This window comes from Colletotrichum karsti (genome assembly GCF_011947395.1).
Source record: "Colletotrichum karsti strain CkLH20 chromosome Unknown Scaffold14, whole genome shotgun sequence".
In the NCBI taxonomy this organism is placed as follows: domain Eukaryota; kingdom Fungi; phylum Ascomycota; class Sordariomycetes; order Glomerellales; family Glomerellaceae; genus Colletotrichum; species Colletotrichum karsti.
Genome location: NW_024065914.1, coordinates 707,621 through 725,936, shown reverse-complemented (window position 1 = coordinate 725,936; position 18,316 = coordinate 707,621). Strand labels below are relative to the sequence as shown.

The following is an 18,316-nucleotide window of genomic DNA, read 5'->3' as shown; positions in this document are numbered from 1 at the left end:
CATCGTATGTGTCCTAGCCACTAACGGAAAATTTCCATCGGGCCCAGAACAAATGGACTGAGATTATCTCGGACGTTTACCTGCGTCATTAGAATGAGGAACAATGAGGAATAATGATGGGATCAGGAGTGGACGTGAAAAGTGCTTGTGGAACTCGACTGCTCGCTAGAATAGTCGAAATCATCATCTTGAAACTCCAGATCATGTTCGCAAAAGGCTCGCGCGAATACGTGAATACCGGATAACTCGTATATCCACGATCTTCCGATGCTTGAGGGCCTGGACTCTTTCCCTCGGATTTGAGCCTGCTGTATTCATGCCTGAATCCACTCAAAGGATGAATTGGAGGAGGATGACACCATCATAGCCTATTGAGCTTCAGCAGGTCACGCCAAATCATCTCATGACATGCATTGGTCGAAGAATTCCAGTGGTTTTGCGTCAAAAAAAAAAAATGAAAAAACTTGGAATCCAGGCTTTCTAGGAAAGAGTGTACGTGTGGGCGCAGAAGTGTGCCCCTGACATTGGACGGAGCGTTCTGTGATGAACAGTATGCGAAAGAAGCTACTAGTGACCCTGCTATTATATTCGGGTGGCTGCCTGCCTCGGAATCAAGCCCAGGTTCACCATCGTCCGCTGGAATGTCATGATGCAGTGTTCTATGGGAGGGCTTTACTTGTTTCTGTGCATCGCCAGCAGCCTGTTTTGTGTACGCTTACCCCTGAGTAACCGTGACGGCAGGTACTTCACTAAAACCACTGCGAGACGGGCAGTAGAACTGATTGATGCATCGCCTTGTATGTCTCTCATGAAGTTGCAGGGTCAAGTCTACATATAAGAATCTCGGCAAGGACGCATTCATCCATGAAGCCTAGGCGGTGACCACTGCTCGGGCCTTGATCCGTATGAGGCCAAGGACAAGAGAAAAAAAGGCACCTGGAGGTACTTCGGCGTCAGTCTTCATCATACATCCCTAACTCCCCGATCAAAACCCCACCTATGTGACGGTACCAAATGCCTGTTTAAGGCGTTGTCACAGCTGGACCTTTGCTGAGCGGTCAAGTATGTGCTATGTGCAACTACTCGAATCGCTGATGGCCTCTTTGCAGGACTTACGACGTCCGTGTGACAAAGACAAAAAGAAAACAAATGAGAATCAATGCTGCGCAGGTTCAAGTCATGTATACGGTGGTTTTAGAATACCAATGACCGAATCACGATGCCGGGAAAGGTTCCTTTGGTTTCTTAAGCCGCCCGGCAGTATGTATGCCCCTTAACGAGGAAACCAATAGACACTGTTCGATTACCCGCCTGAGAGCTTTACACCAAATTTCCCCTGATTGCATGTCACACTGTCAGAATCTGTGAGCAAGGATACTGCAGTGTGCTCATTCATGTTGGATCGTGACGGTGGAAATATCGGCGACTAGCACTAATCATGCTGGGCGTGCACACTGGACAGTGCTAACGGCCTTAAGGAAAGGGTCCCGCGGAGAATAAGAGCCATAGTCATGTAGTGAATGTCAATAATATGTAGATTCATGCCGTGTTTGATCGAGATTCAGGGCTGTTAGCTTTGACAATGATGGCATCGATATCTTTCGTGGCTCTCTTTTGAGCGACGACAGTGGAAGCCAAATGGTCAGACCGCGGGCAACAATCGGATGATATTGTGGTACACAGAAAAAGAACTTCTACTCAATACTTTGAATGCTTGATGTAAAAGGATGATGATCTTCAACAGGCCTGTGCCGCTGCCATCTTCAACACTAGTGACCTCGAACTTCAATTGAACGAGCTTTGAAAGACAATTCGACCTTCTGCAGAAGCCTTTGTCACAGAGAATGGTAGCGATGAAATGATGTGAAGAAGTCGAGTTGTGCGAGGTCTTACGACTCGGCACTCGGGGTCGCGACTGCTCCGGATACCACCAGCATGGTAACCCAACTTGCCCAGGTATGGCCAAGGCGACCGTTCTTTTTACCACAGTAAATTCAGGCACATCTAATACAGCAGCAACCATTAAGTCTTATCTTGATCTTGTTCAGTTCATGCTTTTGTGACAGTCGAGCCAGCCTGTCATGCTGCATACATAGTTCATCGCGTTAATCCGCCCTAGGGCGTAGTTACAGGCGTGCGCTCCTGCTAATATTAGGCCGTCCTTCTGCTAAAACTTTGGGTTTTCTGTGCGCAGAAGCGGCTCTCAGAAGGCGAACTCGGAACAGCTTCCGTCATATCATCCTCTTTCTTTAGTTTGATTGCGTGTGTCGGCTGAGAAAGACAAGCGTAAGTGAACATTGGATGAGAATATCATCAGCGCAATCCGCAATTCCTTCGATAACCAAACCTAAGTACTGGTCAAGGGCCTACCTCGACCCCTTTCCTCCTGACAGTCCGCGACACGGACGCGAAAGTCTTCCAAACTTGGACCCCATTCCTCCCGCCTCTTCCGCCAAATCTATCGAAATAGCAATCACGGCTGAAATTTCACACAAGCAATACCGGTTCTCAATTCGTGAGGTAGTTTATGAAGTTAGTCCTAAAATCTCGTTTGATCTTATTGATGCTGGGAAGTCATGGCCGAGCTTCAGATGATCCGATCAGATTACCGTTAAAGGCGGCACACCGCCGACGCATTGACAGCCCGACACAAGCAAGTAATACGCGATTTAAGTCCAGGCAAGGCCGTTGAGATTGTCACTTGAGTAGACGGTCATTTTCATCGGACCCAATTGAAGCTGTCTGAAACTACGCCGATTGATGACCCAACAAACTTCGAGGCTTACACTTGACGTTTAGCTACGATCACTGCCGGTTCGCGCACTGTGGGATCGATCCATATACCAGGAATATGGGATAAACAATTGTTCGCGAGAACGAAAACGACAACGACAGCGGCAACAGCAACGGCAACGGCAACGGCAACGGCAACGGCGAAAGTAACGGTACTTCTGGGACGAGGTGATGGGCAATATTGTGTCAATAGTCAGATCTGGAGGGAAACTCATGCATACGCTAACTGAATCTTTACTGGAAACCTAAGCTACCGTAGAAAAACGCCAGGTTGTACGCCCAACCGCCGAAGTAACAGTTTCCCACATCTTACCCCCAAACCGTCTTTGAGCTTCCCCACCGCAAATTCGCCTCCTATGTGGGAGTTTTTTGCTCTGTCCCACCCGCGTCGTGTTTTTTTTCTCGTGGCTAGTCCTCCTATAGTATGCCTCTTAAGCATATGGAACATGGCCCTTGTTATCTAGTGAATCAAGTAAATCGATTCCATTTCCAAAGAAATGGGCCAAAGGTTACACAGACTGCAAAGCAGCGGGCACCTGTTATCCCATGGGTTACATGGAATGCGCTATGCGTAAGAGCGTGTTAGTTTCGCCCGCACGTTCTCGCCATCCCGCATAGTCGGGGTCTGTCTGAGTGAAAATCCGTGTGTGAAAAACGCTGGTTTGACTGCCGGGGAGTATCGGCTGTATGAGCTGTATGAGGAAACAGGGCATTGAGATTCAAACAGCAGCATACAGCAGCATACCACAAGCTATCTCTAATAGAAAAGTAATTGTTTGAAAGTGTAGGAGTTAAACGAACCCGTCTTTCCCCTGCATCGTCCCCAGGCTCGCATTGTCCCGATGTGCCAGGAGATCATTTCTGGCAAATTTGCTTTCGCGCCCTAGCGGCGGACTCCGGGCGGACTCCGAGCGGAGCTCATCCGTCGGTGGAGTCTTTTTGGCCGGAGACGGCAGTTTCAACGATTGAATAGTACGGACCGGCGCCGAAGTGGATCCACTAAACGTATCAGTCCGCCGCTCCGCGCCGCAAATCCGCAAGTCCACGGCCGTCGTAAGTACAAAAGAAACGGCTGCACTGCTGGACTCTAATATGATACATGGAAGAAATTACATGAACACAGAGACAGATATTGCATCGTTCGCCATTACAATTCGTGTTAAAAGTACGACAACCACCAACTTCAAGCACCTTTGTGTCATCTTGCTGCGGTAGCTTCTCCATTTTCACCACTTTCAACTCAAGCTCAGTATGCCTCCCCGACAACTCACGATCCTCATCACCGGCTGCTCCCCAGGCGGAACCGGCGCGGCTCTGGCAACTGCGATGCATAACGCTGGGCATCGTGTCTTTGCGACGACGCGAAACCCTTCCAAGCTATCTGAACTTTCCGGCCACGGTATCGAGACAGTTGCCATGGATATAACATCAACATCTTCAATAACTTCAGCCCTATCTGCTGTCTCGTCATCCCTTCCCAAAGGCAAAGGCCTGGACATGCTCATCAACAACGCGGCAACCAACTACACGATGCCGATTGCCGATGCGCCACTGGATACTGCTAGAGAGGTCTTTGAGACCAACGTCTGGGGCCAGCTTGCAGTTACACAGGCCTTCTTACCACTACTTCTCAAGTCCGCAACCGCTACCTTCCAGCCCTTAATTGTAAATCATACCTCGGTGGGATCCGTCGCGGCTCTGCCCTTCCAAGGCGTCTACAACTCATCCAAGGCGGCATTTGCAATGCTCTCGGACACGATGCGCCTTGAGCTGGCCGCTTTCGGGATTCGCGTCGTGGAATTGAAGACTGCTGGGGTGCGAACGAACCTCATCTCCAACAGCAAGTTCAATACTGAGTCCGATAGACTCCCGAAGGGTTCGATATACAATCCGGCTCGTGAAATTGTAGAGAAGGCCATGAGCCAGGAAGAGCTCCGCGTCATTGGCATATCGGCTGATGAGTGGGCTGCCCAGGTTTCCGCACCTCTATTGAGCCAGAACCCACCAAGGGTCATCTGGAGAGGCGAGAGCGCGCTGGTATCGCGGATAGCCAGCATGCTGCCGTCGTGGATCTTTGAGGGCATGCTGAAGAAGATGACGAAGTTGAATCTCGTGGAGGATATCATTCAGGAGTCTAGGAGATAAGATGAGGATCAGGTAGTTCATGGATAATGCAGATTCAACTTACAAGTTCACTTGAGGCGCCGCTTCAGGTCCGAAGGCCACCTCCTGTGCTACGTAGTCATGGTCTTGAACGATATGTGCTTTTCAAGTCTTCGAGTGATATTGACGTGAACTAAATCTTCATCAATCTGATCCATAACTCAAGAAGAAGGGCTTGTGACAGCTTAATGTGTCTATTTACGTTGTCTTATCATCTATCATCGACCCCCTCAGCATTCGCTCAGCTATGCTTTTCGGCTTTGCGATAGCAGCCAGGAGATAATGAGACTCAGTGCTGACGTGCAGTCACAAGCATGAGACTAAAACGTAACCCAGCCCGTTTCCTCGTCAAGAATTTGAGTCTCTTGGCGTTCAATAGCACATTTTTTCTCAAACAGAGTGAGAATGTCAGATCAGGCTGAGGCCGCCGTATGCGAACCACGCGAACCACGCGAACCACGCGAACCATGCAGTAAGCCCGCTTGTATGGCAGGCATGCATGATCCACTCAGGTAAGCTGACCGTATCTCGCTTCTATTGGTTGTTGGTTCGTAAGAAGCGGATTGGAGTGCGCATGGCATGCAGTCACGCCTGCTCCCCTCTGAGCCGCTTCCCCCGCTCGTCTCAACACTCACCACAATCTTCCATTCAGCCAACCCTAGGCTGACAAGAATTGCCTCACATTCACAATCGTCGGCTCTCATTTTAAAAGTTGGCATTTCAAACATTTCCGCACTTTCGTACCCAGGTCAAAGACCGCGACCATGACCGGCAGATACGACGAGTTTCGCCGGGTGGGTGACTATCAATATTTGTCCGCACCGCAACCAAACAGAGGTTATCACTCTGACGATGACGCGCGAAGGAAGAAATCGACCTTCATAGTTGATTGGGATCCGAGGGACCTTGTGTCGAAAGAAGCCAGAAGGTCATCGCCCCCGCCGAGTTTACCTCGACCTTCTCCCTACCAATCGAGAGAATCGAGAAGGCCATCTCCTCCGCCCGTCATCCGTCCACAGTATCAACATGCCGGCCGGGTCCCTTCTCCTCCCCCGCTGAGGAACGACCGCCGGCGATACTCATCTCAAGATGTGCGACCATCTCGCCCTGTCAGTCCGCCCCTGGCAACGGCTCCAGCTAGTCGCTCCGCCTACTTGTCGCCCCCGGATGAAACCCGCCACTACAAAGCCCAGCCCCCTAAGCTGAAGATTCGTCGTGCGAACGAAGACTTCGTCGAAGCAGACTACGAACATGATTTATATCAAATGCGAGCGCCAGACAACGACATGATCGTTACGACGACCTACGCGACTATAGAAGATCCTGTGACACCATTCCCGGAAGTCAAGTCTAGTAAGCCGAGACGACCACGGCACGTTGAGCCAAGTTCAGTAGCGGAGTCGGTAGCTACCTCAAGACCATCCGCCTCTGGATCGACTAAGACATTGAAGACTTCTACCACCGGAACTCTTGGCGATAAAATTTACCGCTATGATCCACTGGGCGAGTCGGAATTTAGACTGGTCAGAATCTTGCCCGCAAGAATGTCCAAGATCAAGTGCCAGGTGAGACGCGAATCGATCTCCAATCCCCCAAAGTACGTGGCCGTTTCGTACGCTTGGGGCGATGCCGGGGACACTCGGCGTCTGGAGCTCGAGGGCACCGACATACCGATTCCCGCTAGTCTGCACGGTGCCTTGGATGCGCTCCGCCAGAAGAACAGCATCGTCACAGTCTGGGTGGACAGGCTCTGCATCGATCAGCAGAACAGAGATGAACAAACCCAACAAGTTCAGCTCATGACCAAGATATACAGCAAAGCTGAGTCAGTGGCTGTCTGGCTGGGTGCCGAGGCGGACAGAAGCCTAGCGGCGACAGAGCTCCTTGAGGAATTAGCCCAGAAAGCTGCCTCGCGCGAACGAATCACGGAGCTTCTGTCTTCGAGAAGCAGACAGGCGGACATATCTGCGACGGTGTCTCTTTTCGAGAGGGACTACTGGAAGAGGCTGTGGGTTGTTCAAGAGGTTTTCAACGCCAACAAATTACACGTCTACTGCGGTTCCAGCATACTTCCGTGGCGCGTCTATCAAAAAGCAGCCGACGTCTTCAAGGAACGCAAAGGTGATCTGGAACACTACTTTCCCGGGAACTCCCAGGGTAGAACATACGCCAGGGCATCGCACAATCACTTCACCTACTCCCAGATTCTGACGAATCAAGGCCCCAGCAGCCTTCCCTACATGGACGTTCGGTCACCCGCACACTTCGGAGCGGAGAGCCTTCTGGAGGTTATGCGTGTTTGCAGGAGGAAGTTCGCATCAGAACCCAAAGACAAAGTATTCGGAATCCTCGGACTGCTGTCGGAAGACGTACGAAGCGAATTCAAGGTCGACTACAGCTTATCGGTCAAGGAGATTTACACAAACGTCGTCGACTACCTCGTACACACTACCGGACGTTTGGACGTCATTTGCGAGGCAATTCACTTTCCGCTACATACTGATACCGCCAGCCTGCCCACATGGGTCCCTGACTGGTCCCGCATCCCGGACACAGCTGCCATCGGCGCCATGATTGTCACGCCGCCCTTCGCCGCATCGATAGACACCAGGGCCGAGTTCGCGTTCAAAGACGAGAGACGAAACAAGCCTGAGATCGGCGGCATCGAAATCGATACCATAGTCACCCGTGGCATCACTGTCGGCACTCTGTGCACGCTGGCCGACTATCTCATGGCATTCGTTCACTGGCGGGCTCTTCTCCTCAGACATTTCCGACCCGATGACGTCGACGCCCACGAGATTTTCTGCAAAGTGCTCCGTATGAACCAGGTTCCTAGCAGTTGGCCTCAGTCGCTCAACTGGGTGACGGCGTGCTACCACGTGTTTGCGTCATTGATCCGGGAGCGTCTGCCGCACTTGCCGCTTGACCGTGACCTCGAGAAGTACATCGATGCGAAAGTTGACATCAAGCCTGACGCTCGTTGGAGGTTCCTTCAGGAAAATTTCGGGTCTCGGATGATGGGGCGATGCTTTTTCGTGACCGAAAAAGGTCGCATGGGTATGGGTTCTGGATTCATGGAAGTCGGCGATGTCGTCGTCGTTCCGTTTGGCTGTTCTACGCCTGTCATACTTCGTCCGGAGGGATGTCGTTCGGAGTATCGCTATGTTGGCGACACATACCTTCATGGATATATGTACGGGAGAGCCATCGATCAATGGCATGATGGGGAGAGAAAGGAGACGAAGTTCATACTTCACTGATATGAGTATGGTGTTCAAAAGAGAAGTAGATCAACTTCTGGAGAGTTGGGTTTTCGCACCAGCTCATAGACATTACGATCACGAACATAGAGAGAAACATAGTTATGAGAACTGCCCACAGGGCTTTTGATTCTAAATACATACATATGGGCATGTACAGAGGGAAGAATATCTACAAGTAAACAAGCCTATTGAGTGTCTTTTCGCGGAAGATGACACTTTTGGATCTCTCATTCGGGGCGAAAGGTGCCCGAACAGATCTCGCGGGTTGGTTGGGGAGCTTAAGAGCTCTTGATGTCGGAGGTAGAGTACTTGCAAGCGGTGGAGGGGCCGCTGCTCTTCTCGGTGGGCTCGGCACCGGAGTCGTTGCCCTCGAACTCAGTGCAGACCTCCTTGACGCTGGAGGCAACAATGTTGGTGAAGGTAGCAGTGTCACCGTAGTTGGAGTTGATACCTAGGAAGGGGAGTGTTAGCTGTTGTTTATTTCAGGGAAGCCACTGCGCAAGAACTTACCGGCAAGGAGCTTTCCGGAGGAGGCGTTGATGTTGTCGAGGATGACGTGACGCTCAGACATGGTCTTGCAGTTGCCGCAAGAGCGGTAGAGCTTGCCGAAATCGGAGACGGTGAAGCCGGAGACGGAGAGGGTGCCGGCGCCGTTGTGCTGGAGGACCTTGTCCTCGGCGCCGGTGGCACCACCGCCGGTGATCTTGGTGGTCTGGCCGGCGTCCTGCTTCTTGATGGTGAAGGCGTCCTCGCAGACGGCAGACCACCAGACATTGTCGAGAGTGCAGCCACCGTTGCAGTGGATACCCTCGATCTGGTTGGGGCCGATGATGACGTTGGAGATGGAGGCGCCGGACTCGAGGATGAAGACGGCGTCGGAGTCGCCGCCCTCGGCCTGGCCAGTGCAGGAGACACCACGGTCGAACATCTTCATGCCGCCGTCGAAGGACTCGCCGGCGGCGACGGTCTGGGCGGCCTTGAGGACGGAGGTGCCGGAGGCGGCGGGGATGCCACCGCCGGAGGTGCCGTTGTTGGCGGCGGCGATGGCGAAGGAGGCGGTGCCGTTGCCGGGGGCGGAGGTGATGATGGAGCCCGGGGAGCGGGTCTTGGTGGCGTGCTTGGTCTTGTGGGAACCCTTGGCGGTCTTGGTCTTGGAGGCCTTGGGCTTCTTGGTCTTCTCGGCACGGGCGACGTTGTGGAGGAAGTCGAAGTAGCCGTGCTCGGCGCGGGCGAGCTGGCCCTTGGGAGCCGGGTTGGAGGCGGCGGGAGCGGCGACGATGCCGAGCACGAGGGTGCTGAGAGCGACGGCGACGGAGTACTTCATTTTGAATGTGGTTGTGGTTGTGGTTGTGATTGTGAAAGTTGGTTGGTAAGGAAGGGCGAGATAAGAGAGAGAAGAAGGGCTTGTCTACTTGAGAGAGCGAAGAAGTAAATTCAAGCCTGCTTGAAGGAGTGTAATGAACAATGAAGACCGAAGAGGTTGAGTGAGTTGAAAGTGATGAGGGATAGAAAAGATGCTCTTGGCCGGACTTCACGTCCTTACTTATATCGATCGAGCTGCCGGGGGAGGTGACATCTTCCCAAGTCCATGTCTACCGTAGAGTTACACTGCCGGAACCAATATTGGATGTGGTCCAGACTGGAATGGGAACCGGTCCATCCCAAGCCAAGGCCACGAGCTCCATCTCCTCCGCAGGCCGCACCGGTATCAATCAACAAGCGACGCGGAGGAAATGAAAAAGTCGATGCAGGCAGTGAAGATCGCACTAGAGCCACAAATCCACCATGTTTCCAGAAAGTGGGCTCACACTAAAAAAGAGATCCTGTCAGACTGAGAGGCGCCAACAGCCATGCCATGCGGCAAACCTCACTGAGCGAAGCGTGGTGTGGTGGTGGTGGTGTTGTCTCCCGTCGGCTGTGGCTCCATGTCAAAACGGAGTCGATTCCCGAGTTGGACATGGACTCATCCCAACTTGATTGTTTGCTCGCAGGTCGTTGCCCGAAAGAGAGACGAGATGCCTGCTCACGGTGTTGACTTCTCGACTGGGGACCCCCGTTTCCTGACTAGCCAGGCCCGCCCTTTAATTCGATCTCCTTGGCCTCAAAGCTTGAACACAGACGAGTCCCAGGTCTTGAATAAAGTGATCAACCAATGTGGTGGACGCGTGGGAGTCTCTCCCAGCAATCGTGGAATTGCTGAGCCACGCATCCACACGCATCCACGCCCAAGATCGCAACGGCTCCGACAAACTCGACTCTCTCACTCTATCACTCAGTCACAGACAACTCGCTCGATTCCTTGGCTCTTCATCACTCCCACACACGCCCACAAACGACGCCATCTTGCTGCCCACTCACCCACTTCCCCCATGCCCATCTGCCAGGGGCACATCTCAATGTCGTACTGCCCCTTGCAGCTGCGTTTCGAAACAGTCGTCACCCGGCCAGGCCAACCACCGCCAACGTCTCTATCGCGGATCTCCACCCTCTCCAGTTTTCCAAAGCAATGCCAAGACTTTCTCAGACGAAAAAATCATGACGGCCATATTGCCCTCCCGCGTCACTGCGTGCGGCCGCGTGGGTTGAGATGCCAGAGGGAAAGTGATCAGGGTCTTGGCGGGCCAGCAGCCCACGGCCGCCATCGTGACGGAAGCGCGGGCGGCATGGTGCCCCTGAGATATTATTGATGCTGCCAGTTCAATCCGTTGGGCGGCTGCAAGTAAGGCGCGCTGTTCATGATCTTGGTTACTCCCATCACGTCACTTTAGACCCGGCGCGTCGACCGTCGGCTTCTTCGGTTCAGTTCAGACGTTTTAAGGTCGCTTTGATGGAGAACATGACCATCTGATTTCTGCTCTGATCGTCGTCTACGATGGCATGGAGTTGGCGTCTCAGAGGTCTCCGTATCGAACCGCAAAATCGGTAAATCATAAGAGTTTGCTTTAACGCGAAAGTTCGAGAATCAGTGCGCTGTGAACTATAGATCATCGCATATACGCCAAGGATATCCTGGCCTCGATCAGCCGCAAGTTGAATACCGGTGCTGCAGCCGCATATAATGGCCCCCTATTATGGGGTGGCTTGATCGGCCTCGGTGAGTGATGTGAGGTGTGTCGCATTGGCCATCGGGGGGAGGCAGCCTTGAAGCCCATCTTGAAAATTCTCACACTGCGATTCCCATGCAAAGATGTTTTTTCCGGTCTGTATGCTACGTTCGGGTTACTCGTTGGTTGGCTGTATCTACCTCCCTCCGAGGAACCCGGACCAGCTCGCCCACACTTCCGGAGGCCGGACCTCGCCCTGAACCGAGACTCATTTACAGGAGACCGGACGCGTCCCGGCCGGTTTTTTAAGGTGGGGACCGAGCCAATCCTGTGCTGCTTGTTGATGAGATGCTGTTGCGGTTTGCCTTCTCCTTCTTCCATGTCCCGTCTGCTGAGGACTGAGCTGGAACTCTGTCGGGGATAGAGAATTAAGGTAGACGAGGCAGTCCTCCCCCACTGCGACGTCAGCGCTCACCGTCGTGTTCGGCATGAGCAGAGATCTTCTTCGTCTGATGTTTTCATTCGTGGGAAGATCGGATTGTTGCCGTGATGCTGATCATCCAGCGGCCTGGCCGTCGTCGATTTGTCTTGGACATATGATTGTCAATGCCGCTCGTCGCCACGGCTCAAGCTTTGATGGCCCCCAGATTTGTTTCTGACTAAGAGAGGAGGCAAGTCCTGAGACAGAGTCGATATTGTTTGATGCTTCTTTGCGGTCGACTTCCGATTGTCTGATTGATACACTTGTTGAGGGCTCTGCGGGTTCGATCTTGACTCAATTCACCGAAATGCTTCGAACCATCTGCCACAGTGAGCGGAGCTCTGCCTCTCTGCCTCTCTGCGCCAGGAGGATTGAGATCATCCCGATTGCTACCACTTCGGCGCCCCTGGGACCCAACTGTCCGTGTCGCATCACCCGCCCGAGTGCTGCACGAGAATGACGGAAATAGATCGGTATGGGAACCGAGAGACTCCTCTGATTTAGCGGCGGCCTTGGCAACTGTAGTCGCCCAGCGGCTCTTTTCGAGCATGCACCATCGCCCGCAGCAGCCCGCAGTTCGTATCACCGCAACCGACCTGTCTGATCTTTTCTTTTTTTCGCGTCTGTTATCTCAGATAATGCGACGAACCCGAAGCTTGTGCTGCAGAGTCAAGATCTTGTCACGCCGGATTGTAAAACAGGCCAAGCCAGGTGGCATGCGCGTCGCTCACCCATCCTGTTTGCTGATATTGACAGACCTTGGCGCCCAGGCTTTGGACGCAAACCGTCGGAAAAGGGGGCAGAAGAATTTGATCGAAAGGGTGCCGCCGCCAGGGACAGCTGGGTTATCTGTTGAGCACCAGCCGCTTTTGTTTTCCAGCGCGATTGACTCAAGCTATTTCTCCCGAAACTCTGTCAATAATGCCACAACTGTCAATAACACAGCATGGCCCGGGTCGGGCTCGTGCGACTCGAATGTCGAAACGGCAGAAAACTCAATTCGAGTCTTTTGGTGCGTCAAACACGTGGTACATGCCGTAGAGTTCAATACCGAACTCAATGCCGTCTATTGTCTGTGAGTCCCTGCCCGCTGGTGTTTTCCCGCCGGTCGATCATCTACGGCGGCCGGTCTGGACTTTGAACGTCCAATTGGAATTGCACCCGACCTCGAAGAGATCTCTACATGCTGTAGACTATTGGCGATCAATGGAGCGTAGTTTTTCCATCGACTGCCTTTTGGGGGACTTGTTTTGCCTTGAGAGAAAATTGGAGATTTTCGGCGGATGGGATATCGTTCAGTTGCAGCTGTGTTGAATCAGCCCCGTTACGTCCTGATTGACGTCTCATTTTTAGGCATTCGACCAGTTCATCACATCTGTAATTGTTCGTGGAGAGTTTGTCTGATGTTATTTTGGTGCGTGTAGAAGAACAATCCAGGCCTTTGATGGGTATTCCCTCTGCACCTCTGATATAGTATCTGATGAACCGGGGGAAATGAGCAGGATCGGTACCTACGCAAATTTGACTTACGTGGTCTCGGCATCCGCGTCATCAACGTCACACCAATCCCGGTGTCAGACTTTTCTTATCCCGGAACTTCCGTCATGGAAATGGTCGCGACCAGACTTCAAGTCTTATTCTGAGCAGCTGGCTCAGACAACAGCATGAAGTTACCGGCTTGCGAAGCCTGTGTATCTTCGTCATCTGCGCCGGTCGTTTGCAAAGATCTAGACTTTGACAGAGGGTTTTCTGTGAGAACAGAGCAATGCGGTATCCATTGATGACCAGTAATGATCTTCGACCGCTCAGATTATATCGTGGTATTGCATTATGCTCGTCATGATGGCTTCCCAAACAGCTGGTAGCCATGCCGCGATGGGATGGCTTCAAAAGCCCATAGGTATGATACCAATCTCAGCATTGAAAGTTTCTAGTTGCCCAATTGATGTATTGATGCCCAGTATTTCTGTGATTTGGAGGCTCATTCCATGCTAGCTGAGTCGCCAACGCCTTTCCTGAACGACGCGTATCAGCTGAAGGAGAAAGGCAAAGATGCGTAAAACCACCATGGCTGGATACAAGATGTGTCGATAATAAGTTTGCAAGTTCGTATCAATCAGTTCCATGAGTTAGAGAACCTTCGGTGGTTGCATGTATGCTTGTAGACGTCGCTTTAGTCTAATTATTACCATCATCTTCCAAGCCATACAACCCCCAACCACTCTACAGCAGACTTGTTGCACATACAATATAGATCCAGTCACGAGCATCCGAGGCGCAATTGACAAAGATATCATTCGTACTTGTCATTCTTTCAGTTCTCGAATCTGCCCATTTATAACGCCGATGTCAACATCTCGGTTTCGCGAATAAGCTAGAAGCATTCCCTAAATCGTGCATCGAGTGGCTAACACGACAGGCAACGCCATATTCCATAATGGCCTATCAAAATATTCCGCAATACTCAAATGTCGCGATGTCTTGACATGAAGTCGTAAGCCTTGGCAGTTGGTACGTAAGCAGACGTCCAAGCGATGCCGTGCCGGCTAGGACGGCATATTTTGGGCCACTTGGTGGGCTTCAACCCAAAGATAAGCTTAAGACAGGATTTTCTGCCCGTACTTGGTTCTTCCTGAGAAGAAACCGATCATCGTGCCGACTATCCGTATTTTGGAGGTTCATTGGCACCTTGGCCGTGCATCTGGCCCCCACCACTTTGAAGCCATCGCGAAACTGGTGCACTATCGATGTTAGTGGCCAAGACAGGCAGCTCCCTTTTCGGTATTTTCCAACTGCGTAGAAGTTAGATTTTGACCAGTTTGAGTGCAGCTTTGGACATACGCGCATGGAATTCGTACTCAAAGCTTGTCGTCATGGAGACTTCAACTGCCTCAAATCTCTTCACAAAATGTCAACAACAACTCATGGTCTGAGAAGGTTTGATTATTTAATACGTCCACTGTTCATTTGCCGAATTACTCCTCTCGCCAAGAAGCTGCCTCACGCCTTCAAACAATCCGGCGTATTCATCTTCCTCAAACACGTCTCCAGATCCTCCAACTCGATACCGCGCTCATAATTCAGCGTCTTTTCCATCGGCCACGAGATCCCCTTCCCACCCCCAAAGATCCCACGATACATATTCCACACATCCCCCGGATCCCCCCTCAGATTCTCCTCCAGCAACGCCGCATCCCACACCTCCCTCTCAAACCTCACCCCAGAAAACCTCCTCTCCACCAGTTCCGCCGCACGCCCGTACGAGACCGTGTCGCCCGCAACGAAAACCACGCCCCCCGAGACCCCCCTCGGCGCAAACACGACCTCCGCCGTCATCCTCGCGATGTCCTCCGGCCCCGTAAGGGTAATCTCCACGTCCCAGCCCCCGAGCGCCCTCACCTTCCTCTCCTCGAAGTCGACGACCCCGAACTCCTTAACGAACAGGAAACTCGTAAACAGCCCCGTGCTGACGACGATCCACCCCGTCCGCGTCTGCGCCCGGAACATGTCCCGCACGTCGAGCTGCTCGTCGAAGAGGACCTGCGGGCTGCCGCGCCCGATGACGTCGTAGTCGACGCCGAACTGCCAGGGGACGTAGCGGGGGACCTCGGCCTGCAGCGCGGCCTCGCAGATGCGCCGCTGCGTCCCTGCGGGCCCGACGAAGCCCGTGCAGCTGATGACCGTGTCGTATTTGCTGAAGATCGAGGATAGGTGGGATACGGAGTCGTTGACGACGTCGCCTGCTTCTAGGGAAATGCCGAGGGATCTGATTTCGGCTACGCTTTGGGCCTTGGCGGGGTCTGTGGACGATATCGTCGACGGGCGCAGGAGGACGGAGATGGGTGAGTTCTTTGGGCGGGAGGGGTGTGAGGTGAGGGCTTTCAGCATAGCTTCGCCGAGCTCGCCGGCTCCGAGGACGAGGACGGACATCTTTGATGTGATGGGGGAATACTTGCGGAGTTCTTTCACGTCCAACAGGATTGACTGACAGGTGAGTCAAAAATGACAGCGACTGAAGCTCGGCAATATCCCTAGGCAGCGTGATGTTTTTATACAACTTGTAGAGATGTTGAATCCTACGTTCCACATGGATTAAGCGGCTCGAGGCGATACGTCATCTGTCTGACTAAAACCCCGGCGCTGGAATCCTTCCGCGGAACTCCGCGGCCGGTGATACGGGCGCTAAACCCCGGCCGCCGGGGTGGACACGCCGAAGTGGGCCGATCGCGGGCCGCAGGATGAACGCCGTCGAGTCGTGATTGCTGATCTGCGGACTGCAATCTGTACTAGTTTTCATTTCAAATATCACGAAACACAGTGAATCGATGGCTACGGCCTCATGCAAACACCGACGCAATCGGAGTAGTCACATTGCAAATTCTGACTCTGACTGTTTCGCAGCGGTATTGTGGCTCAAGTGGAGATGAACGCAAGGGGTTGCATGGAGGGTAGAAGGTGCATTCTGCTCTCAGAAGCTCCAAGAAGCGGACGTGATACGTTGTGTGCGGTTTAAAGAGGCTCAAAAGGTATGTAGACTTTGAGGTCTGCCCGGCTCGTGGCAAACCCCGATCTAGCTTTCCCTCTTCTACAGAACCCTGGTTTCTGTCTCGGGCATAGAGGTAGAGACACATAAGTTCATACCGAAGTACTGAAAAAATCGTTTCCTTCCCCCGCGTGGTTGTCGCAGACCCATACGCAGATGAAAAGACCCTGATACTGAAGAACCGTATCTCGAGACCTTGCACGACTTCACGGCCAATTCCCACCCAAACGACTCAGCCAAGTATAGGCAGGCCGCAGCAAAGCCATCGACGCACCTCAAAGTCCCAAAACACGACTCCCGCCACCTCAATCAAGTTTACAGCACCAGACTCCGCCGTACTTATTCTCCGTCGCATGCCACCAAGCACCATGCACCTTCCACGGGTCGCACAACATCGACGTCTCGAACCACCACTCCAGCGTCGTGCTGTTGTCCGACGCCGCGCGGCAGTACGGCTTGTCCCCGTGACTCCACGTGTCGCAGCTGCGAGAGAAGATGTACAGTCAGTCTCGATTCTAGAGTGAGCAAACGGGGAGAAAGAAAAAAGAAAAAGAATCAACATACGTCATACCCCAACGATTCAAACCCCACCACAACCGGTCGCAGATCTCGGGTATCTCGTCGCGGGGGACGTCGGCGACGGTCAGGTTGTATCGTCGAGAGAAGGGGATTTTCCCGTGCGGCGGCCAGAGCATGAGGCCGTGGGTCCTGCGGTCGCAGTGGGCCGGTCTGTCGCCGGGCTCGGCGCACCAGGAGGGATCCTGGGTGCCTGCGTGGGCGAGGGACGCGAAGGCCATGGCGGAGAGGATGGCTGCTACGAGATTCATTGTCGAGAGGTGAGGTTGGTTTGTGATACGGCTGCGATCTTGGTGATGTTTGTTTATTGTTTTTGGGCATAACGGGACATTTCCCGGAATACGCGGCGATGACATTGAATAATAGCTCGAAGTGTCTGCTTTCTCCGGTATTTGCTTTCTCCGTATCGATTTCTACGTGTCTGTTTTCTGCGTGTCTGCTGTCTCCATAGCTGCTTTCTCCGTGTCTATAAAGGTATACATCAAGCGTACGCTCACATCTCATCAATTTCCAGCGTTTGAAGCCAACCTATCAAGAGAACTGTCAACCAAAGCCAGCCCGGGGGACTTGCCGGACAGCATAGAGTACTGATACCCTAATTTCTAGAATAAGCCGCAAGGCAAAAGAAATAAAGAAAATGCTGCCGTGGAGAAGAAAGCTTATATCACTCTTCCACAGACAACACGATCTATGTCTAATAAATCAAAAGGATGGTTCCTACTAGATTTCTTAAAAAAAAGAAGAGGAAAAAAAGAAAAGCTGGGCATCACCCGTGTGTCATCATGATCTAGCCCAAGCCGTCGTTCCAATAATCGCCAGATCCGGGCTTCCTTGCGCGGGTGTGCGCCAGCTTCGCGAGAAATTCTCCACCGACGTTAGGACGTGTACACGCGGAGGTGCTTCTCATCTTCGAGATCCCAGTACCTTAGAGAGAGCATGGGCCTGTTTTGTTGCAGCAGTTGTCAGAGGGAGTAGAGCCTGTCTCTCGGAAGGCGGAGGAGGAGGAGTTCGCCGGATGGAAAAGCCTGCGAGGTCTTCTACCGGTGCTGCTTGATCTTGGTTCGGAGGTTCGGCCATGATGACGGCAACATGGACTGCCCGTTCTCTGAAGATGATGTCGAAAAGGGACGGGAAAGTGCAAGAGTGAGGTGATGAGCCGCGCTGCGGAGGGTGAGCCGACCTTACGCCACAGCGCTGGGCCGTAGCTTGTGTAACTCTAATCTTGAAGCGCCGCTGTCAACCTCGAAGGTCAATACTGACGAAGCATCGAGTAATATCAAGCCGCGTCATAATTTGTTTTAAATTGGTATCAAGTCTTCGTATTGACGGGAGGAGCAGGGGGGGGGGGGGGGGGGGGGGGGGGGGGGGGGGGGGGGGGGGGGGGGGGGGGGGGGGGGGGGGGGGGGGGGGGGGGGGGGGGGGGGGGGGGGGGGGGGGGGGGGGGGGGGGG

General features: G+C 52.9%; 5 protein-coding genes across 5 annotated transcripts; 2 read left to right on the top strand and 3 right to left on the bottom strand.

Moving 5' to 3' along the window:
• Positions 1–4,044: 4,044 nt before the first annotated feature.
• CkaCkLH20_05159 (putative short-chain dehydrogenase) lies at positions 4,045–4,938 on the top strand (the record flags this gene model as incomplete). Its single annotated transcript, XM_038887878.1, has 1 exon — positions 4,045–4,938. The coding sequence occupies one exon, from the start codon at positions 4,045–4,047 to the stop codon at positions 4,936–4,938; it is 894 nt and encodes a 297-aa protein (XP_038746920.1).
• A 1,139-nt stretch (positions 4,939–6,077) lies between these two features.
• Positions 6,078–8,219, top strand: CkaCkLH20_05158 (heterokaryon incompatibility protein; the record flags this gene model as incomplete). Its single annotated transcript, XM_038887877.1, has 1 exon — positions 6,078–8,219. The coding sequence occupies one exon, from the start codon at positions 6,078–6,080 to the stop codon at positions 8,217–8,219; it is 2,142 nt and encodes a 713-aa protein (XP_038746919.1).
• A 281-nt stretch (positions 8,220–8,500) lies between these two features.
• CkaCkLH20_05157 (pectate lyase) lies at positions 8,501–9,546 on the bottom strand (the record flags this gene model as incomplete). Its single annotated transcript, XM_038887876.1, has 2 exons — positions 8,501–8,673; positions 8,733–9,546. 2 exons carry the CDS (start codon positions 9,544–9,546, stop codon positions 8,501–8,503), a joined length of 987 nt encoding a protein of 328 aa, XP_038746918.1.
• A 5,201-nt stretch (positions 9,547–14,747) lies between these two features.
• Positions 14,748–15,677, bottom strand: CkaCkLH20_05156 (isoflavone reductase; the record flags this gene model as incomplete). Its single annotated transcript, XM_038887875.1, has 1 exon — positions 14,748–15,677. The coding sequence occupies one exon, from the start codon at positions 15,675–15,677 to the stop codon at positions 14,748–14,750; it is 930 nt and encodes a 309-aa protein (XP_038746917.1).
• Positions 15,678–16,595: 918 nt separating this feature from the next.
• CkaCkLH20_05155 (uncharacterized protein) lies at positions 16,596–17,117 on the bottom strand (the record flags this gene model as incomplete). Its single annotated transcript, XM_038887874.1, has 2 exons — positions 16,596–16,773; positions 16,855–17,117. The coding sequence occupies 2 exons, from the start codon at positions 17,115–17,117 to the stop codon at positions 16,596–16,598; spliced, it is 441 nt and encodes a 146-aa protein (XP_038746916.1).
• Between the last annotated feature and the right edge of the window lie 1,199 nt (positions 17,118–18,316).